At 41.7% G+C, this 15,119-nt stretch overlaps 1 protein-coding gene across 3 annotated transcripts in view; it reads left to right on the top strand.

Moving 5' to 3' along the window:
- prdm5 (PR domain containing 5) overlaps positions 1-15,119 on the top strand; it is a 37,377-nt gene that overhangs the window by 4,797 nt on the left and 17,461 nt on the right. For 2 of the 3 annotated variants that reach the window (XM_037115910.1, XM_037115909.1), the window contains exons 6-13: positions 859-951; positions 1,078-1,199; positions 1,896-1,975; positions 4,454-4,538; positions 4,626-4,783; positions 5,307-5,400; positions 8,796-8,956; positions 13,220-13,313. In XM_037115910.1, coding sequence (XP_036971805.1) covers positions 859-951; positions 1,078-1,199; positions 1,896-1,975; positions 4,454-4,538; positions 4,626-4,783; positions 5,307-5,400; positions 8,796-8,956; positions 13,220-13,313 — 887 coding nt within the window. Of the gene's footprint in view, positions 1-858; positions 952-1,077; positions 1,200-1,895; positions 1,976-4,453; positions 4,539-4,625; positions 4,784-5,306; positions 5,401-8,795; positions 8,957-13,219; positions 13,314-13,875; positions 14,286-15,119 lie in introns of those variants that run through there. The other variant, XM_037115911.1, reaches the window with a different exon arrangement.

Raw genomic sequence — 15,119 nt, 5'->3', positions numbered from 1 at the left:
TTACTGTTTTTAACAATGACTCTGCAGGTAATTAAAAAGTATCAAAGAGCATTAAATCACTTTGAGAGAAACCTTGGTTTTAGATTAAACGTGATGGGAAAGAAGTGTTTCGTAACTTGTAATGTGAAAAAGCATCGATTGCTTCAGAATGAGGATGTTACTCGTTCAACAAAAAGTAGTTCTAGTCGACATTCTGGGAAATTGGCTTAATTGCTTTCTTGCTGAGCGTTAGATGAGAAGATTGGTACCACTCCCATGTCTGTCTGTTCACTGTGCAGCTGCCATTTAGCTTAGTTTAGCTTAAAGACTGGGAAGAAGGGGAAACGGCTGACCTCAACACTGACCTCAAATTGTTATTTTTACACTACGGTTTTTGTACGGATTAAAAAAGGACACAATTTGAATTAGAAAGCTTTAGAGATGGTGGTTGGCAAAGAGCAAGGCTAGTTGTTTCCCCCTGCTTCCAGTGTTTACGCTAAGCTAAGATAAGCTAAGCTAAGCTAAGCTAAGCTAACTCTCTGCTGGTTGTGGCTTTATACTTATATAACTTATAATGCACAAACATAAGTGTTTTAAACGTTCTCATCTAACTGTGGGCAAGAAATACAATACATGTATTAATATGCCATTATGTGAAACAATTCCTTTAAAGCAGCCACTTGTTTGAATTTTGAAACAAGAAGACAAGAAGAAAATCTGATTTTTCTTCCACAGAGTTTGGTTAAAGTTTAGGTCAAACTATGGTAGCTTTTGTAAGATTTTCTTAAAAATGAGATTCATGTTTGTTTAGCCATCACCCTGACAAGATACACTTCTTATTTGGTGCCTAATATTGTCTTTATTTCAACTCCTCCCTAGCGTTTTGCATTGTTCGGAGTCACTGGATCCTTCAGGTGACTCCAAAGTGCACCAGTGCTCCCTCTGCCACAACACATTCATCTCAGAGTCCAGGTAACACAAGAGAAAGTATTACCTGTACATAGTACAATGTGCACAAGGTCACATGCCATTTATTTCCTCAGATGTGCAGTCAGATAGAGCTCTTTCTTCCTCTTCTTCTATATCCTTTGTCGACAGCTTTGAACAGCATAAGGAAGCCTGCAAAGGAGACGCCAGGTTCATCTGTAAAGCAGAGAGCTGCGGCAAAAGATTCAAGAGCAAGGATGCTCTGAAGAAGCATAAAGGAAACGTTCACACAGGTTGGCATCTCCGTCCTATCCCTCTACATCTCTCTGTCTCTTTCTCTCTTCAGCACACAAATTCACACGCGTAGCACTTTTTTTTTTTCCAGACGTCATGTAATGAAGTTAATTGTCCATTAGCAGCCTCAGCACTCAAGGAACTGCAGTTCCAGTGCTTGACCTCGATCAGTTAAAATCCCTGCAATGTTGAGACACATCTCTAATTACTTGCGCTACATAATTGCTGACCTGTGTGTTCTGGGGCGGCTCACTCCTATGGATAATTGGACTTCCATAGCTATTTATGATGGGATGTAGGGCAGCGGGGATCTGTGCAGCCCTACACGTGAATCAAGTATCAACCCGAGATTAAGACTTTCATCTCCTCGGGCTGATGGAGTCGAGATCCGGGCCTTTATGTTTTACCAACGTGGTCAGGACAAGCGGTGTGTGTGTCTGTGTGTGTGTGTGTGTGTGTGTGTGTGTGTATGTGTGTATGTGTGTGTGTGTGTGTGGGCGAGGGGGGAAGTGGATCAGACTCGTCAGATGTGGGGCACGATGTGATTCAGACGGGGATAAGGGGACGGTCCCAAAACGGTGGGATCGTCGGAGGCCTGTGATGATGTGACTGTGCGATGATTGTCTTGAAATTGTTGTCATGATTGCCCACTTTTGTCGGTTATTTTTTCATCCACTTTTCCTTTTTCTTTACAGGAAGTGCACGTCGGAAGCTCACGTGCACCATATGCAACAGAAAATGCTCCTCCTCTCTGAATCTACAAGAACACAGAAAGGTGAGGCTCTACATCATCGACTGCACAGCTCAAAATACCCCAGCCAGATACTCTCACGTCGGATCCGACAGGATTAATTCAGCTTACTCAGTTTTGCATGATCCACTTTTGCAGTGACGTCTCTTTTTAGCTGTACAGTGGGATCCATCACACTCTCCCTGTAACCCAGACTAACCTCCTAATCGTGCAGTCGTCTCCGCTTCCCCGAGCTTCTTGAGTTCACTTTATGCGGTTCTTCTTCCCTCTCCACGTGACGGTGTCTTTATGATCGAGTTGTTACAAATTTATCCTGGTGACAAAGAGCTGAGGGGTGGTTTCTTTTTCACTAGCTCATCCCACAGCTCCTTGTGAAATTTAAGAGGCTCTGTTGGCAGACAACAAGGTTTTAACCTTGGCGTCAGGATTCTCCCTCAAACTGATGGATTACAGATCTGAACTGGCCTGTTTAAATACTAATCTGAAATGTTTTCATACAAAACGGGTGTTTGTTTTGGTACTGTGTATCGTCAGGAGCAGCTTATGTTCAGTTTTGCGAAATCTTTATATTCACTGTTCAGACATTTGTGAAGGGATAGTTCTTTATAAATTACACTAGTCTGTTGCACACAAAGTAGGTTAACATGTCTTCCCTTTAGAGCTGTAATTCCAGTGTTATTACATATATTGGTTTTCACTGAATGCAGAGCAGATATATGTATTGGTATCAGCACATTGATACCAAACTATTTGTTTTTAAAGAGCATAATGTAGAAAAAGCTGACTCCGGTAATTTAATCTTATTAGATTCCCATTGAAGTTTAGTGCTGTAGTGCATTGATTTCATTTTGGACTTTATTGTTAAACTGTAAATTATTTTTTATTGGTATCAGCTTCAAAAATAAAGTTGGTCTGTAATTAAATAACAGGTCATGGGACAGGTGAAGAAAAGTTCAAAGATGCTCTTTGCCAGCAAACTGGAGCTGTTTTTGTATTTTCACTTGAACAAGTAGCGCTTGTGTGGTAGATAGATTATTTGCAGTGAAATGAGACTATCCATGAATTATCTGTCAGTAATGAAAAAACATATATAAACTGTTTTTTACTTTAGCCAAGGAGGTTGGCCAGTTGGTAGGTATGTCGGCAGGATTAAACAAAAAGCTACTGCGTGAATTTTCACTAGACTTGGATGGAGTTCGGGTCTCGGCCCAGAATAGACCACATAAAGTTTTGGTTTGAATCTGAATCCAGGATTTTTTTCTCACATTGCGAGATAGAATAAGTTTTGACGTTTGTGTTAAAATCTCTGTTACCAATGCACAGATCTTGATGAAAGAAATAAGGCATATGTAGTCTGTATGTAGTACGTAAGGGGACTACTTGGCCTAAGCGGAGGTATACGCTCTACTGGGCGTCATTCTAATTCTTCATGGATGAATAACTTTACAGAGAGGGTTGTTCCAGGTCAGGACAGCGTTTTGGATGTTGTTGGGTGCTGTAGGATTAATCAAGTTGCCTCAAACAAATCGTCTTATTTGTTGTCATTCATTAACCAACACTCCTCATTAATTATCCCAGCTGGTAACTGTGACATTTCATTTTCTCTCGTCAACATCTATCATGCAGATTAATCAGCGGGCATTAATACGCCGCCGCTGCCTTATTTATCACAGAGCCTGTTTCCAAACTGTCCGACATCTAAAGTCACCTGGAAGTTGTGACACAGTTCTGCTGCAGTGCATCATTTAACCCACTTCACCTGTCTATGAGTCAGTACTCTCCAGTTTCAGATCTCCGGGGGATTTTAAACTAGGCGTATGTAACGTGTGTGTAATGTGGCCTCCTTATGTGTGTATGTGCCAGTTCTGCCATTAAGTGGCTCATGGCAGCAGAGATGATTTCCAATCATGCAGCGCTGTCCAAACCTTTGTCTGTTGTAAAGTCTCAGTTCTAAAAGGCAGAATATGTTTCTATAAATGTAGGTCAGGATTACATGAGTGTTTGACTTTTTTTCACGTTTAATAGAGATGTCCTACTTAAACACAAACAATTCTGGCATAACAATATGTATTGTATTCTTATAGCTTCAATCGAATACTTGGGGGGGCATTATTCTTGCGGAGGAGCAATCAAACTTTCCATAATGACACGTTAGCTCAAAAGCAGCTTAAAACTACCATTATCGTCATTTAGCTGAACAAGCTTTTGCAGTAGCAGCTGTGACAAGAGGAGCCGCCTCACATTAGCATATGCTATTGTAGCTGTACGCCTGGGAACTATTGAGTGTGCAATTATTGGAGCGATGCTCTGAAGCAGAAAAAGGATTGAAACTTTTCATCACTTTAATTGCTTTTCTGTCCGTAGACATCAGTCTAATGAAAACAGGCAAGATTTAGCTTCACTTGACCATCGCAGGCCGTGATCCTTCAACTTTAAGTTTTTAAGAGTTTATCAGCAAGACCCAAAACTTAAACGCTCCCGTCCTTAACTCTTCTGCTGCAGGTTCATGAAATATTCGACTGCCACGCGTGTGACAAGAAGTTCATCTCCACGAATCAGCTCAAACGCCACATGATCACGCACTCGGGTAAGAGAACGGCGCATCAAACACACCACTTCTCTACTTCCTGCGTCATCTCTGTTTACCAAAATGTGTCAATATTTCAACGATCAGAGAAGCGACCGTACACCTGTGAGATCTGTAGTCGCTCCTTCAAGCGTCTGGACCAGGTGACGGCTCATAAGATCATCCACAGCGAGGACAAACCGTACAAATGTAAGCTGTGTGGGAAAGAGTTCGCTCACCGCAATGTCTACAAGAATCACAAGAAGGTGAGCAGATGTGGTGTTGCACATGATTTTTCCACCGGAGGGTTAATTGTTACTGTAATCAGGCTTTCACAGGAATGATTATTGTCTTTATATGTAGCTGATTGGTGGTTGCTGAGAATTATTAATTGAAAGGCAGAGTCACTTCAAAGCTGGTGTTATTAGGGAGGCTGTAATCAATCAGGCCCTCGTTGGTGGCTGTTATCTGTGGGGTCTATGGCTTGCTCCACCTCTGAGCTCCCCCGTGTTTACTTTTGGGATTGAGGTGTCACTCAGACAGATCGGCCGGGCGCGGAGAGGAGAGGAGGGGTGGTGAGGGTGGGGGCCCCAGAAAAACAGAAGCACTTTGAACTTAAAGCCCCTCAAGCTGCTTGTCTTCATCAAGTCAACAAACCAGATTGGCCGCGGAGCCTTTTTGCACGATCCTCTCACATCAGCGTAGGAAGCTTCATCAACATCCTGACCGAGGCAGCTCTCTGCCCACACATGATAAACATGCTGATGCCGCTCTGCTCTCTCTCTGCAGACCCACTCGGAGGAACGACCCTTCCAGTGTGAGGAGTGCAAAGCTCTGTTCCGCACCCCATTCTCTCTCCAGCGCCACTTACTTATACACAACAGTAAGTATGAGTGTCTGACCGGGTGCTCTTGTGACTCTGTCTGCTGTCACAATCGGTAGAGCTGCTACAAAAAACAAAACAAAACAAAACAAAAAACTTAATTCTGATGGCATTGGCTGCCATGCGAGGTGCAGATCAGCACTTCAGGAGCAGTTTGGGGTTCAATATATTGCCCAAGGACACTTTGACATGCAAACCAGGAGAATCGAACCAGCGACCTTTCGATAAGAAGACGCTGGCTCTACCCCTGAACCATGGCTGGCAAATTCAGTTGTAGTTTTTCTGTGAAAGCTTTAAAAAATTTATAAAAGTTCCCTAAATGTCTTTACTCCATAATGATAAGCCAACAGTGAGAAATAGCTCGATAGGTAAGGATGCATTTAAGTGCTTCTGAATTCAACTTTTCACTGCTAGAGGAAGAATATAGATAAACTAAATATGTGAATGCACACAGAACAACATAGAAGGTTTAAATACAATTGTACATTAGATGTGTCTGTGTTCTCTGTATAGTGTGCAGGAGTGTGTTGTGTCTCACAGTTGCAGCACTAACCAAGAGTTTAAAGAGAGAGAAAGTCAAGAAAGTTAATCTTATTACTTCTCCTCATTGTTTTGTATTGAATTTAGGGTTTTCACTTTAGATTAGATTTCATGTTAGCCTTATGACAACAAATCAAGTTAAATCATATTTTATAGATTAAGTGCACCAACCTAATGAGCCCTGCGAAATGTGAGGTCGCTTTTTTAGGAGAAATAACCTTGGAATACATTATTTCATCGCGAATTGTAACCATCTTATTATCTCCTGGAAGAAAAGTTTTAAAGCAAAAACTGCTATATTTTCCAATATTTCCTTGGCCTTCAGTTCATCCGTACCCCTGTGGATATTACCGTTATGGTAATGGTAATCATAACTCTATCTATATTTCCCTGTAACATCACTGAGGAGTTATTAGTTGTGCTCTGGGCACACGGTGGTCCGCTGGGTGCTGCGGCCCAGCAGACACTCAGCGCCGCTCCGCCAATTGAGCCAGATAACAAAGAGATTGTAAAGCTCAAGGCATTTCCTGCCGCTGTCTCAGGAGGCAGGCCACATAATACCAGGGCTCGTATTATGTATCAAGTTCTAGACAGTATGTGGGGCGGGCGGATCCAGTGTGTGATTTCACTGCAGGTGAGAGAATAGACGTGCCAGTGAATAAACGTGTCTGTCATTGTGAGTTAACGTTCGGGGCACCACGTCAGCTTTGCAGCGATTGTCTCACAGGGAGAAAATGAAGCACAGCTGTCGAAGCGTTTTCAGGTGAAATCAGTTTTTTTTTTCAAGCTCAATATGCCTGATGCAGGAACATTTTCAGGCTCTTATCCTGAGTCTCTTGTGCTTTTTCTTCGGTGCACAAGTGTTCCAGGTTCACTAAACTCTCTTAATCGGACAAGTTGTAAATTGTTTATTTCAATATGATGAACGCCACCTGGTTTTGATAAGGTGCAGGATTATTAGCATAGTGGATTATAAGTCTACCTGTTCTGCTCTTGAGTAAAGAAAAAACTTTCACACTGCAGCGCTTCATGTCCTGTTGTCACAAATAAGCAGAAGAAAACAAGACACAACACAACACTGTCACTAATTGAATTAAAGGACCTGAAACCATTAGCAGCAAAAATATGAAGACAGCTGCCATCATGCAGCGGATGATGTTACACTGTCACTTGTTGTAACTGAGGATGATCCTGGAAAGAGATTCAGACTTACATATAGACCCTCAGGCAGCTGTCAGAGTGAGAGAACAGCTGCTGAACATAAAAAAAACAATATAATGCCTGTCAGTGAATTTGCAAGCCAAGACAAATTTTGGATTATGTTTATATGAGGTTTTTATCTTTATTCAAGTTGACTTCTGGAACATTTTTATATTCCAAATACATCAAATTTAAGGATTTATGATTCTTATGTCCATACAAAATTTCTTTTCCCAATGCGTTAAATTAAAAGAGACATTTTGTGCTCATTTTTAGGTTCATTATTTTAGTTTGGGTTACTATTAGAACAGGTTTACGTGCATTAATGTCCAAAAAACACATCTGTTCTGTCATCTGTCTGAAATGCTCTGGTTTAGCCCCATGAATACTCAGTCTGCTTTGATTGGTCAGCTCACACATGCCTGAACCAGCACCGCTAAGAACAACAAAGCAGTTGTGCTAAATCAATTCTTATGTGCCAAACTAGCCGCTTCACGTAAATTATGAACTTGTGTGACATGGTGATGTCACAAAGTCAGAGAATTAAGGGGTGTTGCACTCGGGGTGGGGTTTTTGAGGAGCGTACTTTGGTGCAGACTTTGACCTTTTCATCTTTTTAGACTTATTACATGCACAAGAAGTTATGAAACACTGAAGGAAAGGAAAGAAAAAGCATAAAAGGTTTTCTTTTAGAACATCTGTTAACCTTGGATGGTCACACGGAGCTGAGGTGACGTGGAATTGTGGGTTTCACCTTGCGGCGAACCAATACTTTGGTAAATGACCAGCAGCTCCTCTAAGTTCTCCATTTTCTCTGGTCATATGTGTCTTCGTAGTAAATAGAAAATATCAATTAACCACTATCTGTCCATGTCTGTGTCATTCACGCATGGATTCATACCAGACTGAAGCCGTGCTCCAAGTAGTAATGAAATCTTTATGCGAGGGCGTCGTTGACATTAATTATCATCCAGTCAACGGTTGGATTTGATTAAAAACACAATGGACCTCGGCTTCCACTGGTGTTCCGTTTCATTGAGCTGACCATCATCGGCCTTGGTAGTCGGAGAATGAGCACAAGCTTGTAAGTGTTTGCTCGCCAAACATAAGCACAGACACACACTCACACTCTCTCTCCAAACTGCTCTGTGGAAATTGAATGATCTCCATATAATGGAAACAACTACTCTTCAACAATAGAGGCTGTTGTATGAAGGCAGAGAGCAGAGGCGTGAAGGAAAACATCAGGCTGCACTCGGTGAACAGCTGAGATTGTGTCTGAGTACTGTCTGTCTGGAGTGGAGTGATTATTAAAATAAGGCATGTTTTTTTTTTTTTTTCTCACAGAACCATTTGACGTTCAGATGAAACATATGGCAGAGTAGTTTGATTTACTGTTTCCCCTGAGATGACAGTTACAGATGCACAATAAAAGCTACTTCTGTTCAGAAAAAAAACAGAACCAGACCTTTCTAAAGACCATTGTTTGGACTTGCCTGATGCAGTGAAACGCTGCTCTTTTTATTTTTCTGCCCACACAATCGCGCCGGTGAAATTGGTTCCCCTCTTGCTGTGCGTAAAGACTGTGTGTTTACAGGCACAACAATAGGTGACTGGAAATGGCTCTCACCAATGTTCCTCTGTCCTTGCTGCAGGTGAGAGGACATTCAAGTGCGACCAGTGTGACAGCACCTTCAAGAGAAAGGACACGCTCAACGTCCACATCCAGGTGGTGCACGACGGCCATAAGAAGTACAAGTGTGACCTGTGCGAGAAGGCCTTTGTCACTCCGTCCGTCCTCAAGAGCCACAAGAAGGTGAATGAAAAGAGCTTGAACCAGACGAACCTGTCTGCAGGAGCTGTCACTTTGTCCCCAGATTGAGTTCAAGCTGCATTTTTGTTGTATTTATTTGAACATAACTCATGAAATCATCTATATTTTGAGTTATAGGTAAAATTAGTGGAAAAATAAGCAGTTTTTAAATCAGATTTTCCATCATCAGTCTTCTGCCCTCACACTAAATTTGAAAGGGAAGAAATGAAAGCCGACTCCGTCTACTTCACCGAAATGTTTCCATTGTTTCAAATCCAGTCCCTCTCCTCGTCTCATGAATGTTACGCAGCCCACTCCACTAATATCTTAGACTGTCAAACCTGGCGGAGACATCCGTGTTGACCGTTGCTGCCCATGAAGGCTTGCAAATCAATTCCTATGTTGATTAGAAATGGCAGTTAGTCCATTAGCTCCGCAGGGTTTCAAAGCCCCAAACAGATCTCGCTGCAGATTATGAGCCCTAAATCTGACAACGTCCGGTGTGGTTATGGATCAAGATTGAACCCAAACAGATTCTTGGCACGCGGCAAAAGAAAATGTCTCAGAGGTTGTCTCAACAGTAGGGCTGAACACTGGCATGTTGAACTGTCTCGCTGCTTTTCAGGGTCTGCAGGCAGCGATCTGGCCTTGATCAAAGCCAGGTTGCCGAGGAGACGACAACTTGCTGGCTGTGTTTACATGCGCAGAGTAACCCTGCTTCTGGCCACGCTATTGTTGAGGTCCTTTTTTTTTTTTTTTTATGTACACCTTGATAATCTGGCCCCTAAAATAATCACAAATAGTTCTTACAGCCATGTTTTGTTAGTATCAAAGTCTGTCTGTGGCTCTGTGCACCGTGTCTGATTCTACACAGATGATGAGAATCAGAAGTAAATTGAGCAAGATAAGAAACTTTTTGAACATCAAGAAAGCCAAAAATGCGACACAGGTTTCCATTATTCTAACAAAATGTTGATGCTTACTAACAATTGCTTTTGATTATAGATCAATCTGATGTTTACTTTTTGATCAGTCAGTTTATCATTAAGTCTTTCAGTTCAATGGCAAAGCAAGCAAAAGGATTTATATTGCACATTTCATACGCAAATACAACCCAAAGTGCTTTACAGATTACACAAGCAGAACAAAAGAAAGAAACGATAAAAACGGTTAAAGAAAGCTAACAAAATAGTTGCAGATGAATCTAAGAACTAAGCATTTCAGGTCTAGAGTTGCAGTTCCACTTGTAGATGTAGCTACTGAGCCTGAATTGCTTGACTCTTTTTAACAGGTGAATATGTCACATAAAATGACATTTATTGCTATAAGATACGCTCAATGAAATATCCATTTCTGAGGAGGAAGCAATAGTTTTAGTAAAAAGAACCATTCAGCATGTTACGTGGTAAAAAGCAATTAAATCACTTTTAAGCAGGTTTTTTTAAGAGTTGAAGAAAGCTAGCCACAGTAGTCAGTGCTCGCAGTGTAACATGATGGTTGGGCACACACTGATTACCTTAGAAGTTATTTTGCTTTTTTTAAATTAATATTTTGTTGGACAATGGATGGCACAGTTTACAACTACTGCAGCGCAGAGAAGCAGGAGTCAGTTGTTACTCATCACTAACTAGAGTTATGAGAGTTGACTGAAGACGTTGGTGGAGCAATGTATTTGGCAATATTTCGGATTTAATAAGGAAGCTGATAACGCTAATGAGATAGCAGGAGTTGGGTACCTTACTGAGAAGTTGGAGGTGTGCAGCCTGTCGCCTACAACTATTCATCTAAACAGCTCCTTCTTGTCCCTGAATAAAACTGCTCCTTGACATCTTTAAAACTGATCTGCTATCAACAAATGCAGACGATGAAGTTTCTATCTTCAGTAGATGCATTTCTGATGAACAATAGTGGTGCTAAACTCAATGAACACACTGCATTTCCTGTGACAAACCTACTTCTAAATAAAAGTCAACTTGCGTTGCCTTAGTGTGAAGCTGCAGCTGTAGGAAATGTTGCATTAGCATTAAATTAACACAGCGTTTAATTAGATAGTGAGCAGCTTTTCTTGTAAATAAAACTGGTGTACTGGGTATTACTGGTGTCGTCACTTGTCACTTGTTAGCTGCAACATTGTGTCACCGCAGCAGCCCAATAGGTTGAAGATGACACTGAATGACTCGCTGCTGGAAAGAATCAGCTTTCTTTCTTCTTCGTCAGAATGGATGCACGGCACATGTTCGTGTCTGTCTTTGTTTCGCTGAGCTTCAGTCATATGTGCTGTCGCAGCAGTTGCGTATGTAAATGAACAGTAATGCTGTCCATATCTGGCAGAGCAGGCTTGTATTATTGTGTTACAGTCGATGCCTCTCTCCTCGGCGAGCCTGGATTTGTGTTACATGATAGGGCGTGTGTGTCAGCATGTATGTGCATGTATTGTATGTTTTGCGCATTGTACAAGATCAAGTCTCACCTCCGACGGTGCTTTTCAGGGAAGAATTCACTCCTGAATGAAAATTACAGGGTTGCTTTAGAGCGGTTACACAGACATGCTGATCATTTATATGTGAAATTGTCGGATGATTACCTACCAATAAATCCCACACTTATAATTTGAAACGTTCCCGAGAGAAATGGCTCACGCTTGCCTGTAGCTGTCGAAGGTAGAAAGCAAGCGATGTTTTCTCTGCTGTACAAACAACAATCTAAATAATGCAGTATGTGTCCATCTGGGACACATGTGTTCATATATGTGGATTTGTTTGTGCACAGTTGTGTGCGTGTGAGCGTGTGCATGTGTTTTGTAATGTGCTTGTGTGTGTGTGTGTGTGTGTGTGTGTGTGTGTGTGTGTGTGTGTGTGTGTGTGTGTGTGTGTGTGTGTGTTGATGGAGCCTTTGTAACGAAACACCCGAGGTGTCAGAGGGACACAGTGGGGTGATGGAGGAAAGGATGGGGGCCCAGAGAGGAGGTGTTCCTGTATTGTTGTACTGCTGTTGAAACTGTCGTTCCGAGTTTGAGCCTTTCATACTCACGATTATTCTCGGGGAATTTACAGCAGGCCGGGAGCAGGAACTCAGAGTGATACTTTTCAACAAGGAGAGAGTGAAGGAGAGGAGGGAGGAGGGGCGGAGAGGGGAAGGTAGAGGAGGTGGTGCGCTCTTTCCACATGCTCCTCTTCCCCCCGTCGGCATGTGCAGCCCTTATGAGCCCGCAGAGCTCAACACTGTGGACTGCTGGGAGGTGAAGGGAGAGGAAGAGGAGGGAGGAGAAGGAGATGAATGCATACGTGCACCCTGGCCTTTAGTCCCCCGGGCTTTGGACCCTGGCAAATCTGCATCGTCTGTGTTCTTTGATCCAGCCTTCAGGGCAGCTCAGTGGATCCACTGTCAAGTGAACATGTGCATCTCCATTCTGAGTCCACTGCTTATTATTGGTGCACTATAGGAGGAAAATACATTAGGTAACACTATATGTGATGGTCTTACTATACTTGTATAACTAAAAAGCTTTATAGCTCCTTCTGAGACGCTTATTATAATTAATAACACAAAGTGTTAATAATGCATCATAACCATGTTTATTGTTAGATTATGAGACAGCCGTCATTAATAAAAGACCTTTTTCTTTTTAACTCTACTTTGAATAATAACTTGTGTCTGATTGGGGTTTAAATGTAACTGGTGGAAACAAGAAGCCTCTTACTTCACTTTAAAGTCCGTTCTCGGTGTTTGTGCACTGAAGGCACATCAGATGGAGTTTCCACATCATACTTGTGTTTAGCAGAATATTGGCCCAGGACTGGCTTTCAGACTATTTGTGATGTCACAAAGCATGCTTGTAAGCCGGCCTCTTAAAATCAGGTGTTCAACACTTTGAGCAATGAATGTGCAAAAGCTTTCGACATAGTGAAACTCAAAACAACAACTGTAGGAACAAGAAGAAAACACATTGTTCAAACTGTGAAGGATTTCAAGTAAACCTTAGTTAATTATTTCACTGTTATCAACAATAAGCTGCTTTACAAACCATTCATTTAGTGACTGTTTAATGGAACGCTACAACTGATTTGCTCTGTAATAAATCATTTCTGAAGCATTGCTTATTTGTTAACAGCGAAGTAACTATTAACTTAAGTTTAAGTATAAATGAAGTCCAGCTTTCACCATTGGTCACATTTCACTTTGTAATGTAGGAAGGATGTGAGGATGAATGCTACAAATGTTTTTCATAACATCAACCACATGTCTGTTTTGTCATGTCTCTGCCAGACACACACGGGGGAGAAAGAGAAGATCTGCCCGTACTGCGGACAGAAGTTCGCCAGCAACGGCACGCTGAGGGTCCACATCCGCAGCCACACAGGTCAGTGGCGCTCCACGCCGCAACGCTCTGTTCCATCAGCCGCCATTAACGACTCAAACTTACAGTAAAAGATGAAAATAGAGAATCTTTGAGTTTAAACTGGCATTCTTCTGACCGTGGATTTTTTTATTTATTTAAAAGCATCAACAAATTATCAGCTGTGTGATGTTGCACCAGAAGCAGAAATGTGCAGATTGAAGAGTCGTTATCGATGTGAGTCACCTTGTTGTCAGGTGACTTTAATGATACATAAAGATGAAGTCCCCATTTTTAATCTTACATGAAAAAGCTCTGATTGGCTGCCGGTAGGACTGGAGGGAGCGAGCTGTCAGTGGGATCAACAACCACCCTTTTTGTATTTGAAATAAAAAAATGTGTGTGGTGATTAGAGGTTTGGAAGCAGCGCACCAAACACCAGCATATTTTAATAAGAGAGAATTCCAACATGATGGAGCTCTGCTCGCTCCGGACTTTGCACTGCCACAGAAATAGAGCGGTGGATGTTCATTAAACTGCCTTAAACTGGAAAGCTACACATTCCTGTGTGTCTCCTTACCAACAGACTGGTGCAGAGACCTGGCACGGCCACACACACACTTCTTGGCCTCCAAACTCCTTCACTCGCTCTCCCCGTTTCTCTGTCTCTCTGCCCACGCATGACTGTCTCCGACTGAACTTCATCTCCTCGTCTCGCTCATGTTGTCCTCTTATTGTCCTCTTGCCTTAGCGCCTCAGACCGGCCTGCTGAAAGCCTCCTGAGATCAGTAGATTTCACAAAAATGGCAGTTACATTCAAGTTACAAATGTATCTTGCTTCTGATCTTCTTGAATCCAGGTAGAGCCGTGTCGTCATCACCATCATTAAAAAGGTGCAAAATATGAGAAATGGCCTTGTTTCTGTCGGGATTGAAGGGCTCTTAATGATGAGTCAGCAAGGCAATTAAGCAGGATTTAGTTTGGTGAAATAAAGAAACTTGAATACAGAAGGTGTTCAGTTGTATTTTTCAGTTATATAATAAGAATATTTACTTGTGTGTTTACTGAATAGACTTAAAAAGCTAAGAGTGCTTGTGAAACCCAGAGAACTGCCTGAGCTTTTCTATCTGATGATTGCTTCGGGGTAAAAGTAGTATTATGATAAATTAAATAGAATAATTTTAAGATAATTTTTGAATCAAAATGCTTATATATTGCACCTTTATTAAGCAAATAGATAACTTACAGGTGCACTATGTAGTTTAGAGGAAGAGATTTTAATCAGGAGAGAAAGATCTTCATCAACAGACTTTTTCATTCCTAAACAAACTAAATGAACAAATTCTGAATGAACTGAACAAACAACCTGACCTTAAAGGACAACACAGGTTTATATGTGGCGGACCCTGCCACCTTTTCTAGCTTCAAACAGTGCTCCGGGACCTTGTTTTCCTCTGAGAAAAGTTTTTATTTCATTTATTTTTGGAAGATGTAAATATTTTGTTGCGTTTGTATTATTACCTCAAGATTATATAAATATACATTTTGGGGTAATTTCATCTCCAAAACTACACAGTGCCCCTTTATTGTAATTGGTGTAAATCAAGCTTCAGTCTGCGTACTCTCCAGGTTTTCTTTGCTGTCGGATCCCTACCACACACTCATTCAAAATGTTTTCTGCATCATGCTTCTAACTTTTCAAACAATTTACGCACATTTTTGACAAGACTGTAGTGTGTTAAAATGTGTGTGTCTCAATGGTGGCAGGACGGCGGTCGTTTGACAAGCCTACCACACTCTGTCAACAGCTCCCTTTGTGTCCGTGTGTGC

Source organism: Acanthopagrus latus, chromosome 11 (assembly GCF_904848185.1).
Source record: "Acanthopagrus latus isolate v.2019 chromosome 11, fAcaLat1.1, whole genome shotgun sequence".
Lineage (NCBI taxonomy): Eukaryota > Metazoa > Chordata > Actinopteri > Spariformes > Sparidae > Acanthopagrus > Acanthopagrus latus.
Note: the sequence above shows the minus strand (reverse complement) of the source record. Positions and strands in the feature narration are given on the sequence as shown.